This window comes from Stigmatopora argus, chromosome 21 (assembly GCF_051989625.1).
Source record: "Stigmatopora argus isolate UIUO_Sarg chromosome 21, RoL_Sarg_1.0, whole genome shotgun sequence".
Classification (NCBI taxonomy): Eukaryota; Metazoa; Chordata; class Actinopteri; order Syngnathiformes; family Syngnathidae; genus Stigmatopora; species Stigmatopora argus.
In genome coordinates this window covers 11,902,344-11,920,602 of record NC_135407.1, presented here as the reverse complement: position 1 = coordinate 11,920,602, position 18,259 = coordinate 11,902,344, and the positions used below count along the sequence as shown (strand labels likewise).

The following is an 18,259-nucleotide window of genomic DNA, read 5'->3' as shown; positions in this document are numbered from 1 at the left end:
GACAACCTCCCTGAGGGCACTGAGTACCAGTGTGAGCGACATCATCGGTACTCGGATGATTCGCCTAAAGACGTTTCGCCGACGGACGTTTGACAGACGGGCAGGTCGCCGAATGGACGTTCCACCGAACGTTCATTCGGCCGAACGGAGGTTTCGCCGAAACGGGATTCGAACGCTCGCCCCGCCGGATCGTGTGTGTACAAGTTTTTCAACCTCGGCCCGCGGGCCATATACGGCCCGTTAGGATTTTTAATCCGGCCCGCCGCCGGTGTTGTCCAAATTATTGTAAAAATCAATGTTCGTCTACCATCAATGGCAGTCCGGGAATAAGCACTCTTGGGCAGGCAGATGTAGCAGAACCGAGCCGTAAAATGACAGCAATCGGGTCAAATCCATCCTAAAACAGCATTTAATGATTAAATACAAATACTGGATGATATCGCGATGGAGGCAAAAAAACGTCTATAGACGTCCATTCGCCAAACGGCTCAAAATGCTCTCAAATTCGGTCAAATCCAGCTGAAAACAGCGTTTAATGATTAAATACAAATACTAGTATTTGTATTTAATCATTAAACTAACAAATACTAGTACGACCTGTCCGTCTGTCAAACGTCCGTCGGCGAAACGTCTTTAGGCGAATCATCCGGTCACGACATCATCATTGCTCGCTATCGGCACACCAGTATCACACCTGCCACAAGCAGGTGCATGTCAATGTTCCCTCTAATTTTTCATGTAAAACATGCTGTAAAACAAGAAAAACATGAGTGGACAGAGCTACTGCCACTGGCTGCCACTTAAATGGCGCCATCATGGGGAAAGGGGTAAAAAAAAAATAATAATAAAAAAAAAAAAAAAAAAAAAAAAAAATTAAAAAAAAAAAAATCGATCTTTCATATTAAGACGGGGGCCGCAAATTATCGTCCCGAGGGCCGCAGTTGGCCCGCGGGCCGCAAGTTTGAGACCCCTGTTTTAGAGGGTTGAGATTAAGAGATTTGGTAGACCTCTCCATAGCATGTCAGATCTGCTCGTTCAAAACGACTTCAACAGTGGGTGCAAGTGCATTCAATTATGTCATCAATAATCCTTATAAAGCGTGATTTATGGGTGTGTGTGTGTGTGTGTGCGCGTATGTTAAGATTCTCTCGCTACTTTTGTCCAAACCGTGCAACGTAGAGAGTTGAATTTTTTTATGGCGGCCAGAAACGGCTCTCGGGTCCTAATAAACGAGTGATTGAATTTCTTCACCTTCTCCAAGTGTGTAAACTCAACTTTTATTTGTTACAGCTGAAAGCAGAGTTGATGTATGAATCATTGTTTTTACCTGATGCGCCCTAAACGCACCGCGTGGCTGATTGGTCCACCAGCGAGTTTCTAGGTGCTCCCCAGTACCCCTTTTTCTGTCATGACGGGAGTTATAAAACATCTACCCATCCATAAATCACACTTTATCTATTCTTTAATCCTTATAAAGCGTGATGTACAGATGGATGTGTGTGTGTGTGTGTGTGTGTTTGTGTGCACCTGGAAACTTGCTGGCGGAAATTATTCCCAAAATGACGTTTGTAAACGACGGTGAAAGGCGTCTTGGGTCAGCGTGTCCAGAGCCATCTTGTCTTGCCGAGTCTTTCCGTCACGATAGCAAAAAAAAGTGTTTCGGGGAGCAGGGATAGATAAAACGTGATTTATGGATGGGTGGATGTTTTATGTTAAAATTATCATGTTACTTTTGTCCAAACCCTGCATCGTAGAGAATTGACATTATGGTGGCCTGAAACGGCTGTCGGATCCAAACCGTGCATTGTACAGAGTTGACATTATGGTGGCCAGAAACGGCTGTCGAATCCTAATAGACGAGTGATTGAATTTCTTTACCTTCTCTAAGTGTGTAAACTCTTTGCTTTGAGCATTTGCATTAAATTAGACACTGTTTTATCGATGAGTATGCCTGAGCAGAAATATGTTAACTTGCTGCTCTCTTGCGGTGGTTTTAAGCATTACACTCTGTGACGATTCCAAACCCATACTTTCTTCAGTGCACACTGGAGTGCTTCCGCTTAGTCATTTCCGCTTGAAATTAGTTGCATGAACTATGCAACAGCACCGGAATTGTGTGAGTATTTATTTTCGTCATATTTTTACTTTGGTTTACAATGTTTTACCAAAAATAACACCCAAACATTGCTTAAATAGGTAAAATCCGTCACCCTTCTTTTTTTTAAATTGACCGTCACTTTTCCCTTACTTAATACTAAAAGGCATACTCCTGCTTCTGTATATATTATACATTCCTTTTTTTGCATACTTTACATATGTTTGCCCCATCATTTTCACCAATTATGCCAAAAAGAGGAGTTGTCATTTCATATCGAGTTGGGAAAGGTGTAAACAATTGAAGTGCACCAATATGGCTGCACAATCTTCTGTATTCCAAAGTCGTGGCGAGGCCTCCACCTCGGCGGGAGCTCATGATTCTGCATCTATATCATGTTTACATAGCCCCCGACCTTCCATTTTTCAAAAGAGAATTTTGAAATAGCGCAACAATTGTCTTTTGGTTCTAAACAAGCAGGTTGTTTTACACTAAAGTTGGGTTCGGTGAATGCGCAAATGAAACTGGTGGGGTTCGGTATCTCCAACAAGGTCAAGAACCACTGCACTAATTATTGTCACCTGCCTTCTTCAGCCAGCCATAGCTCCACCATGTCTCTCTGTGTTCGTTCAGTTCGCTGTCAGCGCCTTTTTGCAGTTTTTTGACTACTGTGTGTGCTTATCTGTTCAACGACTTTTTGATTTGTCCCAGGTCTTTTTTACGCTGAAATGTTCATTATATTAAAATGTGCCCTTATTTAGTCATGACTGCATGAAATTCCTCATTTCCTCAGTAGAGCTCTGTTCTGTAGCCACGTGTCCTTGAATTTCTTGCAAGGTTGTCGATCTGTTTTTTCCAGTTCATAGCAAAAGCTTACTGTATGAAGTGGAAAATCCCATCCTAGATGTTTGTAAGTTATTCACCTGGGCGCATTTCTGAACAACAGTCATTGCCTGTAGTTCACCTAATAAAAGCTTCAAAGATATTGTTCATCGTACCAGAATAATCAATTCGAATAATCAACCTTCTCACTAACCCTCCAATTATGCATCATAGGCATTGTACCGTCGCCCAATACTGACTGCACGGCTCTTGGCACACGCGCTGGCTTCACTGGCCCGCCGATCAATGCATTGTACCATCAGCCAGGCTCGCCATTTGGTGGATCCCCCACGTCCTTCGAAGCACCTGCACCTGGCTAACTGATTTGTGGCTCAAATAAACTATTTTCCATCCAACCCTCCCCATCTTCCGTGCTTGATTTTAGAGTTCTCTACCCATGATCGTAACAGCTGCTTCTTTTTCACAATTTTTGGGGGGATAATTAAGGTTGTAATTTTGCAACTAAATATCAACATATTTAAATAAAAGGTCTACTTTTACATCTAAAACTCACCATGACTGTTGCAGTGTGAAGTCTGTACAATGCGATTATCCTGGTCATAGCAAACCATAGCTTGGTATCGATACCCTTGACCACACTCCTTGATATCGCCTTGGACCTTCATGCCCATTTGTGCTTCCATGGGGCTGCCCTCAGAAAGTATACAGTCGGACCAGTTGCCCACAGGCTGGGCATTGTATTTGTTGCAGGGGCAGTACTTAGTCTCACTCAGGGGATAAAATTGGTTATTCTTACATGATTCACGCTTTTTGCTTTTTCCTAGAGATACAAAAAACAAGTAAATTAGAGTACTTCAAAATATTCATTATATATATATATATATAGTGTATATATATGTATATATATATAGTGTATATATGTGTATATATATATATATATATATATATATATATAATTAATGTGCCACCATAATTCAGACAGCATTCTGACTGATATTGGTTTATTTAAATAAAAATATATAAACTGCTAAATTCTTCCATTTTCATTCATCTTCGGGGACTATGTATCAGTTCTATGCAGCTACTTAATGAAAATTCTAAGGAAGACAATACAAAATAAAAGACAAATTCTAGGGGAAAAGAAGAAAAATATTTATAATATTAATATCAATACTATTGCTTTTTGTTTGCATACCTGTCAACCTCTGCCGATAACTGCCCTTAGAAATGATTATGATTCCCCTTACAAACCCCCCAAAAACCTTAGATTTGGTGTACTGCTACACCAAATTTAATAAAATTCTTTATCTTAGTTTCCTGTGTGATGTGAGAGCAATGGGATTGGCCAAAAAGCTGTTTTCCTACTGCTCATTTCCTTTTTGTTTAATGATGTAAACGGACTAACTCTATCGAATAAAAGCCTTTTTATGCAACCAAAATAAAGTTACCACTTACCTACAAGGACGCGTCTGCGGACCCTGACACCCACACAGTCGGCTGTGCAAATGGAAAATTTGGACCAGCTGCTCAGTTGACAGTCGTCTTGGCAGGGCAACTGGCAGGGCTGTGTGAGAGGTGGCATAGAGCTGGAGAACTTCAGACAAGCTTCAACATCAGCCGGGCCACCATCCAGCTTGCGACAGGACACAGCTATAAAATATGAAACATCATGCCACTTATCAAAAACATTTTCCCTTAATACGTATATGTTTTATAAGAGAGCAGAAACACTTTTTTATATCAATTATATATGTTTTACATAACTGAATATAAAACAATAGATCAATAGTTTATAATTTTCAGTTCAGTTTTATTTCCAATAAGCTACCTGCCTGACAGAGAATGAACACTCCCTTAGCCAGTGAAGCATCACAGACAAAAAATAAAAATATATAAATAAAAAAACTTGCCTACAGGCGTAGTGCTATTTTGGAGGGGATATCATTCCCATCAAAGACAAAGCAAGGTGATTGAAAAGAAGTCGTAATCTGCTCTTATCTCAAACAAATTAAATGAGGTTTAGTACTTTTTGGTCAACTTTAAAGGTGTTATTATTAAAGAATCCAAGAATACATAATCTTGACCAGGGTATCATTTTGGCCTTGGAGAACCACTGTCTGAAAATAACACAACTATAAAATGTCATTATTTGTTACAAAATACTGATTGTAAAGGTAAATTAGACTTGAAGTAAATTAAAGTTGATAAGCAGTGAATGGAATTTTTACAAATGGCCTCATTGAGGCCAACATTTAAGGTAAGATTAAGCATAAGTCTTAGTTGTCCACTGAAGCTAGTAATTTGCTGCGATATTGTGCTCAAACCAGATGGGATCTGTTGCAGATAATAGCCTTAATTTTCATAGTATAACCCTAATTGATCCAGTACAAAAATGTATTTTTATGACAATAAACACTGTCCTTTAGGTGTTTTGATATTTGGTAGTCCAATAAAAATGGACCAGCACAGCTAAGGTGTGTCCTTAGGTACATACACGGTGCAAGTAGTAATTTACAAACACAAAAAGTGCAGTCAAACTACGCTGCCAAAAAGGAGTCTAATAAGTTTCTGCAGGCGGCCCCGTGGGGTGAGTGGTTAGCACGTCGTCCCCACAGCTCTGGGGTCCTGTGTTCAAATCCAGGTCACGTCCACCTGTGTGGAGTTTGCATGTTCTCCCCAGGCCTGTGTGGGTTTCCTCCAGGTACTCCGCTTTCCTCCCACATTCCAAAAACATGCATGGTAGGCTTATTGGACACTCCAAATTGCCCCTTGGTATGGGTGAGAGTGAGCATGGTTTTCCGTCTCTTTGTGCCCTGTGATTGGCTGGCCACGGATTTAGGGCGTCCCCCACCTCTTTCCCCGGAGTTAGCTGGGATAGGCTCCAGCACCCCCCGTGACCCTAATGAGGATAAAGCGGTTCTGAAAATGAAATGAGATTAGATAAGTTTCTGCGTGAGTTTCAGATTTGTTCTTTTTGTATTTTACTATACATTTGCCTGCAACAAAGTATAAACTTGGCCTTGCTATTAAAGAATTTGCTCGCCTTTAGTTATGCACACATTATTATTATCATACTTGCTTGCAATGAAGTATACATTTTTCTCCTGAAAGCCTTGTTTTGTCTAAACAAAGAGGTGCAAGGGCACCTCGGAGTATTTGCGCCTAAGTCAAGGCTGACTCAATTTTGACTTTTAGTAATGATTATGAATGTGTTTTGACTTTAATACCTTTAATAATAACTATGAATCTGATATTATGAATCTGTTTTTTACTTTCATGTCTTTTGGTACACATTTACTAAGCTAAAGATTCAACTCTAACACTAACCCTAACCCATCCACGCACATAAATAAGCACAATCAGATGTCTCAATTGTGTAACCCCCTTGGCCCCGACAGCTGAGATAGGCTCCAGCACCCCCCGCGACCCTAATGAGGATAAAGCGGTTCAGAAAATGAGATGAGATGAGAGATGTATCCTTTTCATGCAAGCCTAGGCAGTGCAAATGTGGGCTTGTCTTTTTGCAGCAAGGTGTCATAAACATCTGTGTGGCCAGCTATGGCATCAAGTTCTCACCTCGAACCTGTAGGCCTGGTCCACATGTTTCTTGAGCTCCAGGGCTGTCCTGACGAACGGACCATGGAACCATTTGGCATCTTCGCCATTTATGTATTTTCCATCTAAAGGAAAGTAGGAACAAATACATTGTTTGCATTTGAAAGCATAATTCAGCGGGACCCCCAAGACAAGCAGCTGAGTAAGGGGTGGCTGGCAGACTGATGAGGTTATTTTTCCACATATGAATCATTTATCAGTTATTATACATTAGCTACAATATTTACATGCTTTTGTCAGCAATGAAAAGCCAAGCATATCTTTTGTATGGCTGTGCGACTCCTGGATGACCTACCAAGGAATACGTTACTCTGAAGCAACAATGGGATAATGGAACTGAACTGATGACCATTGCAGAATGTTTTGGGAAGACAGCCAGAAACAATCTTGTTTAAAAGAACTGGACTTAAAAAAACATATTTGACTATGTTTACAGAAACCAGCTGTATTAAATTAGATTAGATTTAGATTAGATTAGATTACAACTTTATTTCATCCCGTATTCGGGAAATTTCCTTGGTTGCAGTAGCAAGACAGACACACAAGACATTGTAGACCTAGGTAAAAAAATGTGCATGCATACAATACACACCAAGCTAAGATCGCACCACACGCACACACATTGATGACCCGTCCAAGATGCTTGCTTGTTAACTTGCTTGTGTCTTTATTTTTGCATGCTTACAAATGTCTAATTGGTGAACCCGCCATTTAAATGATCCTTCGAGCTAAAGGAAGTCAACAGACCCGAGGCTCCTCCAGACGCTGGGTTGACAGGCGGACCGTGGTCAGGGAATTATAAACCCATTTTTCCAGGGCTGGACCTTGGCTCTGCACCTGGAGACCGAAGGTTGATGACTTACCAAGACAGTAGGATGCTCTTGTTCTTGTCAGGTCCAGGGCCAGACAGGTGGGTGGTTGCTCCTGTCAGCCAATTAGTACATTCTCACATTTCTTCATGTTCGTGTTGTCTGATCTCCGAATTCTTGTTTTGCCCTAGGACCACGTTTTTCGCCTCACGGATCTTGTACCTCAGCCTTGGAATTTCCCACGGACCTCATGGCTCTCGACCCCCACACCATGTTCACCGACCTGCCTACGCTGCTTCCCTTGTATGTTCGCATTGCCAGGGTACATTACAATAAAGATAAATCACCACGAGCAAAGCCGTCTTTGTGCCTGCTTCGGGGCCCTTCGCCTAAGACTATAACAGTTCTGGTGAGTAAACAATTATATAAGAGTATGAATGTGAGTCACGTCAAGGGGGCAGCGATGAAAAACCCAAAACCCTGTTAGGTAAAAGAGACAGTGTATTCTATAAAATAAATATATATATATATATATATATATATATATATATATATATATATATATATATATATATATACATACATACATATATATATATATATATATATTGTTAGAATTATTATGGAATATTCTATATGTGTTGTAAGCATTTTTCAATAAGTAGTAAGGCTATAAATCAAGTCATGGGAACATGGACTTTTCCTCCACATTCGAGACTCCTCAAGGCCTCAAAGAAAAGAGCTCCCGGCAGGACCCAATGAGACTGTTATGACGACTCCAGCAGCAGATTTGAAAATACTGCTTTGTTTACATTAAACTGCTTTGCTTTGTTTACCTTATAAAGAAATTATTATGCTTACTGGTGCAAATTCTAATGCCGTTGTTTTGCTAATTGTGCAAATTCTTACGCAGGTGTTCCGATAAAAACAGATTGTTGTGACAGTGTTTTTATAACCTTCATGATGTTATTCGGTTGAGCTTATACAATTGTTCAAAACTGTTGAGACAGTTGTTTTTGCGTATGCAATTGTTTAAATCAGATTACCTTTGAATGTTTTGGTTATGTGCCGCTAAATGGACCGAAGAGTATGCCGCTCGTCAGAATGCACTGTGGACTGAGACGGCGTCACAAGGCATCTCCTTCGAAGTTGTAAGCAGAATTTGTTGAAAGATGTTCTTCCTTTTTTAATTAAATATTACTAATAATGATTTAAAAGGTTTGAATCATTATTCCAACATATATATATATATATATATATATATATATATATATATATATATATATATATATATATATATATATATATATATATATATGAATTTATATATATGTATGTATAGTTGTGGTCAAAATTTACATACACTTGTGAAGAACATAATGTTATGGCTCTCTTGAGTTTCCAGTTATTTCTACAACTCTGATTTTTCTCTGATAGAGTGATTAGAACAGATACTTCTTTAACACAAAAAACATTCATGAAGTTTGGTTCTTTTATGACTTTATTATGGGTTAACAGAAAAAGTGATCAAATCTGCTTGGTCAAAAATATATATACAGCAACATGAATTAGCAATTTTGGTAACTTAGAAAGTTGTGTTAGTGAAATGAGCTTCATAGCATGGCCTCTTAACTTCTTGTGAGTGATTATGAGTGACTACAGCTGGTGACTTCTCTTAGGCCATTTAATAAGGGCTCATTGGATGCAAACGCCCACAAACGCTACAATGGGAAAGTCAAAGGAGCTCAGCATGGATCTGAAAAAGCGAATCCTTGACTTGAACAAGTCAGGAAAGTCACTTGGAGCCATTTCAAAGGAGCTGCAGGTCCCAAAAGCAACAGTGCAAACAATTGTTTGTAAGTATAAAGTGCATGGCACTGTTTTGTCACTGCCACGATCAGGAAGAAAACGCAAGCTATCACCTGCTGCTGAGAGAAAATTGGTCAGGTGGGTGAAGATTCAACCGAGAATCACCAAAAAGCAGATCTGCCAAGAATTAGAAGATCCTGGAACACAGGTGTCAGTGTCCACAGTTAAGCGTGTTTTGCATCTCCATGGACTGAGAGGCTGCGTTGCAAGAAGGAAGCCCTTGCTCCAAAAGCGGCACCTTAAGGCTCGACTGAAGTTTGCTGCTGATCACAGGGACAAAGATAAGACCTTCTGGAGGAAAGTTCTGTGGTCAGACGAAACAAAAATCGAGCTGTTTGGCCTCAATGCCCAGCAATATTTTTGGAGGAGAAAAGGTGAGGCCTTTAACCCCAAGTACACCATGCCTACTGTCAAGCACGGTGGTGGTAGTATTATGCTGTGGGGCTGTTTTGCTGCCAATGGAACTGGTGCTTTACAGAGAGTAAATGGGATAATGAAGAAGGAGGATTACCTTCAAATTCTTCAAGATAACCTTAAGTCATCAGCCAGAAGATTGGGTCTTGGGCACAGTTGGGTGTTCCAACAGGACAATGACCCCAAACACACATCAAAAGTGGTAATGGAGTGTGACGATCGTAGGGGAGCTTAAAAAATTTATTGTTTTCCAGAAAGCCACACATAACCAAATAACCCTTTCCAGGTTCTTTACAGAAAAAAAGTCAGGAAACAAATAATAACACTATTAATGAAATAAATAATAACTAAATAACCCTCTCTGAGATCTTCACAGAAAAAACAGGAAATAAATAACACTATTTATGAAATAAATAATAACTAAATAACTCTCTCTGGGTTCTTCATAGAAAAAAAGCCATGGAACATTAACTTTCTGTTGTGCCATGCACAATCTTAACAGATAAAAGTTCAGCTCAGTTGTCAGAGCAGAATCTCTCTCACTTCAACACTTTGCAGCACAGTGATTGCTGGTGAATTAGGCAGTGGACTCGTAGCGAGGCGGTGAGACCCCTTTTTTCCAACTCTCGGTTCATGCGTCCCATTAGACCGCGAGTTTCGCCCACCATGCTAGGAGCCCCGTCAGTCGTGATGCTAGCTAGCTTTGACCAGTCCAGGTCCAACTTCTCCATGGTTTGGCACACTGTCAAAAATATCCTCTCCCGTTGTATTCCCTTTGAGACTTTGGAGGGCTGCCAGATCCTCGCATATCTCAAAGTTTGCGCTAACTCCACGAATAAAAATGAGCAGTTGCGCTGTGTCTTGCACGTCCATGCTTTCATCCAGTGCTAATGAAAAAAAGTCAAATTCTTTCGTCTTCTGCTGCAGCTGGGCATATACATTACTTCCGATTTCTTCAACGCGTCTGGTGATTGTACTCGCCGACAGACTTACGGCATTAAATGCATCTTTCTTCTCGGGACACACCTCCTTCGCGACAGCATCCATACATTTCTTAACAAACTCTCCGTCAGTGAAAGGCTTACCACTGCTTGCTATCAGTTTAGCAACTCGAAGCCTGGCCCGAACGGATGCCTGGTTCAGCTGACCTTGGCGTACAAATGTATTCTGCTGAGATAGTAGTTCACTTTTTCGCTTTGAGTTTGTCTGCTCGTATTTGGCCTTGCAAGCTATCGTACTTGTCTTTGTGACGGGATTCATAGTGTCGGCGAAGATTGTATTCTTTGAATAACGTCACTGTCTCTTGACAGATGAGACAAACAGCCTTTTCTTTGCATTGAACAAAAAAATAATCGTTTGTCCACTCCAGGTTAAATACCCTGCATTCTGAATCAATTTTTCTCTTACCTAACTTTTTTGCCATTATTCCGTTCTCTCTTTGACAGGGCGGGGCCTAGGATTTTTTTTGGGGGAAAAAAAAAAAATCTGGATTTTTTTTTTCTTTCTTCCAAATGGGAAATAAATCCGATAGCATCTCTGGTATTGTTCAGAGGGCCGGGCCAAATGTGCTGACGGGCCGTATCCGGCCCGCGGGCCGTAGTTTGGTGACCCCTGGTTTAGACACTAAGTGTAACACACTGATTCTAAACAATGGGGAAAACCTGTTGATGAGAACGACCCAAAACAGAAACTAACATGTAATGACTGAAAGTTTATAGAAAACCAATGCGCATCAAAAACTAAATACCTAAACTTAACTAAATATGATTTTGCCGGTCAGCTTAAAATTCAAAACATAATAAACATGCAGGATAAAATAAATACAACGTGTAAAGAAAATGGATAAAGATGTTTATGAAGACAACATTTTGGCTGGTAAAGACAAAAAGATGCAGTGAAGGTAAAATTAGAAAAGGGGAACGAAAAGGTAAGGAGTGTAATGACAATAATCTGTGATCGGCTGGCCACCGATTCAGGGTGTCCCCCGCCTTTGGCCCGGACTCAGCTGGGATAGGCTCTAGCACCCCCCACGACCTTAATGAGGATAAAGCGGTTAAGAAAATGAATGAATGAAAGAATGATAATAATGACAAAGGAGGTGAAGCAGTGTTGTTTCATGGAAAGAAAGATGGTGAGACAGGTCTAGTAGGGTGAAAGAAAGAAATCAAGGAGGAAAATGCAGATAATAGCCAACCTGCATATGTGTCGCAGAGTCCAAGGCATTATGCCCCGTTGACTATTTTGCCTCCCAACCCACCCCCTCTGTATCACAGTGACCGTCTGATTAGATCAGCAGGCACAGCAGGCGAATGGTCGAAGACATGGGGAAGTATTCGCTTCAATGCCTAAACTGAAATGTATAATATCAGTATCCGTTGAGACAGGATGTCCTAGAGCAGGGGTGGCCAACTCTGGTCCTTTAGGGCTCCTATCCAGTCTGATTTTCATATCTTCCTCCTCTACCACACCTAAATAAAATGATCAACTCATCAGCAGGTGGTCCAGAAGCTTGATACCAATCCTGATTATTTGATTCAAGTGTGTTGGTGGAGGGAGACAAGGAAAACAGACTGTATAGGGGCCCTCAATGACCGGAGTTGGCAACCCCTGCCCCAGTGGGTATAAAACAAGTACAGACGCTCCCCTACTTACGAACGCAATTGGTTCCGAGCGATTGTTCATAAGTTGAATTTGTTTGTAAGTTGATTCAGTGCTATATTTTGTATTATAATTTATGTTTAAGGCCGATATAAGTATATTGAAGGTTTATACAAGTGCATTTGTATGTTTAAGGCTTGTATAAGTAACACGCATTGGTTTGTACTGAAAAAAAACATTTAATAAAATGGAGAGAATATGAACAGTACTGTAGAGAGAGAGATTTATGTATTAGAAACTGGCCAAAAGAAGCGACCTAATGTCGATTGCACAGTTTTCTTCTTTTTTTCATCATAAATGATGAGGTAGCACTTTATGGCATCATTCAATTGATTTGCAAACTTTGTGCAACGTTCAATATTTGGGTCCTGCTGCTCGATCTTTCTGTTTATAAATGGTACTGAATGTGCAACGCTCACCACTCTCACGCGCATCAAGCTTCGTTATTATTGCCACTCGTTTCAAATGAAATGGCTTGCCTCTTCCTTGCAACTCCCTCAATAGAAGCCTTTAGCTTTTTACCAACCATATTCAATATTGGATGCATGAGATATTTAATGATACAAATGAAAAAGGTTCTTTGCACACTGGAGATACATTCACGCACTTCCGCATTGCAACGAAGAAGAAGGTAGATGCTGGGTGAGCTGAGCTCTCACAGCGCCAGGCGTCGGTATTAGCGGCGGAAAGAAGTACTACTCCGAAAAAGGGGCAAAATACAAAATTGGACTTGCGAACATTTTTGGACTTAAACGCAATTTGCAGACATGTTCATATGTACCGTTGTTCGTAAGTTGAATGTTCGTAAGTAGGGGAGCGTCTGTACCGTATTTTCACGCCTATTTGGCGCATCGTTTTTTACACCGCAGTGTCAGTAACGAGTGCTATTTCTGTATTTTAGACACACAAAGCATGCACCATTTCATTAGACGCAAATGTTATATATTATATATGGATTAACATCGAAACGCAATAGCGCTGGCTACCGGAAGCAGCTTATTTCCGGGTTCCGGTGCGCAGTGACTGCTGGGAAATATAGTTCTTAGGCGCTACACCCACACGCTAAAAACACGCTTTAAAAAGGCAACGAAAGCAAAACTGCGTTCGGTAGTGCTTTATTTGGACATTTTACAATTTACTCAAGTCATCACCTTCAAATCCCTCAAACTCCTCATCTTCTGTGTCAGAATTAAACAATTGCCCAAATGAGCCTTCCAAATAGCCGGGTCCCCCCCTCTCTTCGTTCTCAGAGTCACCGTAATTTCCATGTGGCTCCTTAGAAATTATGCCGGCTTTGGCAAAAGCTCGAACAACCGTGCAAGCAGACACGTTCGCCCATGCGGCAACGATCCATTGACAAATCGTAGCATAAGAAGCCCGGTGCTGCCTGCCACTTGTCGTGAAGCCGTGTTTGCCAGCGATCATCCACTGCTCCCACGCCGCTCGTAACTTTGATTTGAAAGCCCGGTTGATGCCGATGTCCAGCGGCTGTAATTCTTTGGTCAAGCCTCCGGGAATGACGGCAAGCTCTGAGTTCATTTTCATGATCTGGTTTTTAACCGTTGCTGTGAGATGAGCACGCATGGAGTCGCAAATCAAAACGGACGGCGAGCCGTGAAAAAATCCATCTGGTCGCTTGACATATACGTCACGAGCGCCGCCAAGACTGGTTACGTGACGTATACTCAGAGCTTTCCGTCATTCCCGGAGGCTTGACCAAAGAATTACAGCCGCTGGACATCAGCATCAACCGGGCTTTCAAATCAAAGTTACGAGCGGCGTGGGAGCAGTGGATGATCGCTGGCGAACACAGCTTCACGAAAAGTGGCAGGCAGCGCCGGGCTTCTTACGCTACGATTTGTCAATGGATCGTTGCCGCCTGGGCGAACGTGTCTGCTTGCACGGTTGTTCGAGCTTTTTCCAAAGCCGGCATAATTTCTAAGGAGCCACATGGAAATGACGGTGACTCTGAGAACGAAGAGGGGGGGGGGCCGGCTATTTGGAAGGCTCGTTTGGGTAATTGTTTAATCCTGACACAGAAGATGAGGAGTTTGAGGGATTTGAAGGTGATGACTTGAGTAAATTGTAAAATGTCTAAATAAAGTACAACCGAACTCAGTTTTGCTTCCGTTGCCTTTTTAAAACATGTTTTTAGCGTGTCGGTATAGTGAGGAAGAACTATATTTCCCAGCAGTCACTGCGCACCGGAACCCGGAAATAAGCTGCTTCCGGTAGCCAGCGCTATCGCCAGCCGCTTGGCGCCCCCGCGAGCGCTCCCGCTCGGCGCCGCTTGGCGGCGCACGGCGCTCACAAAGGGCGCTCTGCATTAAAAGGCGCCCTGTCTATTTTGGAGAATTTTTTTGACTTTTATGCGCGCCTTATAGGCGTGAAAATACGGTAATTGAAGATTTGTTGAAAGCAGGAGTCTTTATACGTCCAATTTGGCCACGTGTTAAATTTATTCTGAGTCCATGGATTTCGGGAGCAGTTCCTTACTGTACTATTTACATGTGTGTTTCAAATAGAATAACTCAACCTATTGAAGCAGGGACTTTATATGAAAGAACTCAATATGTTGGAAAAAAATTATCCTCCTGTGGTTAAAGTAAAATCCAAGATGACTATGGATGACAAATTTTTGGATGAAACTGGCATTTTACAAACTAGAAATAACTGCTTATTGTTAATGGAAGGAGCAGAGAAAACTGTTAATTTTAGTTGTGTAACGTGTATAGGGCCTAGACCTCTAATGCGTGTGATACCTGCACAGATAACATCTGAATGTGTATTGGAAGTTATGACGAAGCAGGACCTGACAACTGCATGTAAAAATTGGGATGCTATCTATCTTGTTACCAGAACAGTGGAAGAAAAAACATATTTTCTAATTATGTTTTCTCTGCCTCTGCTTTACTTATTTGAGTCTTACAGGAACAGGCCTGAAATTGGGGGATGCTAAATGCAACATGGTGTTCCATCATCATCAAACAAACGGCAGCAGTAATTCCTCGTAGTGATGTTTGGTGGGATTGTGTCGGAACTAAATTACCATATTTTCTTGCATATACGCCGTATTTGTCGCAAAAAAAATTATGACTGAATCAAGGGTATTGCTTATATGCGCACAAATTACTAGACTTGATATGCACGAAACTGCAAGGCGACAAAGACGCCATAACTTAAGCAGGATCTGCCATAACGCAGCAGATAAAAACAGATAAAATGCTAAACAAAATTTATTTTGAAATCTATGATTAAAATTCAAGAAAAAACTAATAATAATAATATAATAATAATCGGACATAGGCCCTGTCGTCATTATCAACAACAAAAAAGCCTACTTGTCATCACACCCAGAAACTGCGTGTGACGAAATTGGTGGTGCTTCTCCATAAGCTGCGTTTACTCGGCAAAAGACCTAAATAAGTGATAGTTACGGAATCTTGTAACTTGAATAAAATTTGAAAAATCTTTTAATTGTGCCTGCCATTGCTCGCTCAAGGAGCCACCATCTTACCGTAGTTAAACGTGCTCTGACTGGATACGTGTTCGTAGTGTTTACTATGTCTTCCTGGTTGTACTGCTCACGTGACTTCAAGGCCTTCTCTGCTGGCCTAAGAAATATCTGAATCATATTATATTTTGTCCATCAATACTTATTATTCCAAATGGTCTGTTAGCGTCCTTTCATTGCTTTTCCCCCTGGTTGCACTGCTTCCAGATGTGTTTTCATATTGAAGCATTTAACCAATCACATTTCAGCCATTATTTGTTGCCAGATCAGACCTGCCTCAAAGTCTTCAAAATCAGTTCTGCGGGGTCTGCTGCATTAAACAAGACTGTTGCTTTTAACCAATCAGATTTCGAGTTGGCAACCCCACAATGATCTTTCAGAGGCGTTGGCATTTTGCTGGCTGGGACATGTCACTGCTTTCAGCAACTACGATTGGCTAGTAGGCGGGCCAAAGCAGCCAGAGATCGCAAACTCCACCCACAATGGCCGACAGTGGCAAAAACAAATTGATTCTGTTGCAGATTTCTCTCACAAAGCTATTTTCCAGATGGACTTTTCCAGAAAAAAATGGACATCATTAAGAAAGGGCGGTCAACTCCGAAGCTAGCAAGCCTGTTACAGCCGGGAAAATGGTGTGTGCGGCACTTTCAGTGCGCTAACTTAGCTCCACAAGCAAATAGTATATTGTTGTTTTGATTTAAAGCCATTTTCAAAACGGACTATGCCAGAAATATGACAGGACAGGCTCGACTTTCATCATTAGCTTCGATGGCGATAGGAAAGAAGGAAGAAAGAAAGGAGGATGGATAGTGTACAGTTAAAAAGGATTTTTGGTGAGTAAAATATGGCTATATTCCTAAATAATATTTCAATTGTGGGCCCGGTTCTCATATCTGAAAAGCTCCAGTGTTTGTATTTAAGCTCTAGTGTTTGTATTTAATCACTAAATGCTGCTAGGATGTGGATTTCATCCCAGTTTAATTTTTGCCATTTCGCCATTGACGTCCATCGCTGTCTTTTCCCGAGGAAATCACCCCCCCGCCTGGTTGTAATGTCTCAAAAGCTCCAGTATTTGTATTCAGTCAATAAATGCTGCTAGGAAGTGGATTTGACCTAATTTTAGTGCATTTTTTGTCATTTCACGTATGGACGTATCGACGTTCATCGCTGTCTTTTTACCGAGGAAATGATACTCCGGGCCCGGTTCTGATGTCTAAAAAGCTCCAGTATTTGTATTTAATCAATAAATACTGTTTTCGGCTGGATTTTACCCCATTTTCGGCCAATGTTTGCCCGTACGCCATTGACGTTTATCGCTGTCTTTTCCCGGGAAAATCGCCCCCCTGGCCTGGTTTTAATGTGTGAAAAGCTCCAGTATTTGTATTTAATCATGAAATGCTGCTAGGAAGTGGATTTTACCCAATTTTTGTGCATTGATTTATTGATTATTTTTTATGTGTCGCAGCTCTAGCTGCAGTAGATGTTTTATAGACATAAAATAGTTTTTGAGGGTTGGATTGATACGTTGAAGGCGCTACGAGAAAATGCACCGACCGCCACTGCTTGCCCTTATCCGAAAATGCAGATCTCTGGGCAGGTAAGACAGCCGGACGCCACTGCGGAGCGGAGTGGAAGTTAGATTTTCTCCAAAACAATGATGGCAATGAGAATGAAGAACGTGGTCTTCGTAATTCGAGAAATTGGCAAGAAACCTTCACTATGGCTCGCAATTTGCAAAAAAAGTTTCCCGAAGATTGATGACAACATGGACATAACCATCAAATTTTGCAATCGTCTTGACGGTGTCATGTTATACAAAACCATATTTGTACAAAAATGAAAGTGTAAAAAAAAGAGTAGATATGTAATTTTCATTTAACAATATTTTTTTTATTGCATGATACAATAAAATGGGCAACAAACCTGTATCCTAGACAGAAAGCAGGAGCTTCAATCTCTCTTTCTTGGGTAAGCACTTCGGGACATTCTTGCCCGCCATTGGCTGGTAACTGTATGATGATACGTTTTCTATATTGCTTTTTCTTCGTCTTGCCACCTATGGACATAAAAATAAATGCCAACCTTGCAAATAAAAAAAGTGTCAATGGTAGGTATAGAACTACCTACAACCCTATTTCAGATTCCAAATTTTTGTGGGGTGTGTACATAGGTGGATTGGCGATAAGTGCATTTGGGAGGACCACAGAACAGCCGCTGGGCTGGCGACACCTCACTCGTTGAGTTTCCAGTTATTTCTACAACTCTGATTTTTCCCTGATAGAATGATTGGAACAGATACTTCTTTGTCACAAAAACATTCATGAAGTTTGGTTCTTTTATGACTTTATTATAGATGAACAGAAAAAAATTTATCAAATCTGCTGGGTCAAAAATATACATACAGCAGCGCTAATATTTGGTAACATGTCCCTTGGCCATTTT

At 41.0% G+C, this 18,259-nt stretch overlaps 1 protein-coding gene across 1 annotated transcript in view; it reads right to left on the bottom strand.

The window, feature by feature from the left end:
* thsd7aa (thrombospondin, type I, domain containing 7Aa) overlaps positions 1–18,259 on the bottom strand; it is a 148,591-nt gene that overhangs the window by 44,012 nt on the left and 86,320 nt on the right. Inside the window, exons 10-13 of the mRNA XM_077590456.1 lie at positions 17,741–17,873; positions 6,515–6,618; positions 4,394–4,588; positions 3,492–3,758 (exon numbers count right to left, since the gene is read on the bottom strand). Coding sequence (XP_077446582.1) covers positions 3,492–3,758; positions 4,394–4,588; positions 6,515–6,618; positions 17,741–17,873 — 699 coding nt within the window. The remainder of the gene's footprint in view (positions 1–3,491; positions 3,759–4,393; positions 4,589–6,514; positions 6,619–17,740; positions 17,874–18,259) is intronic.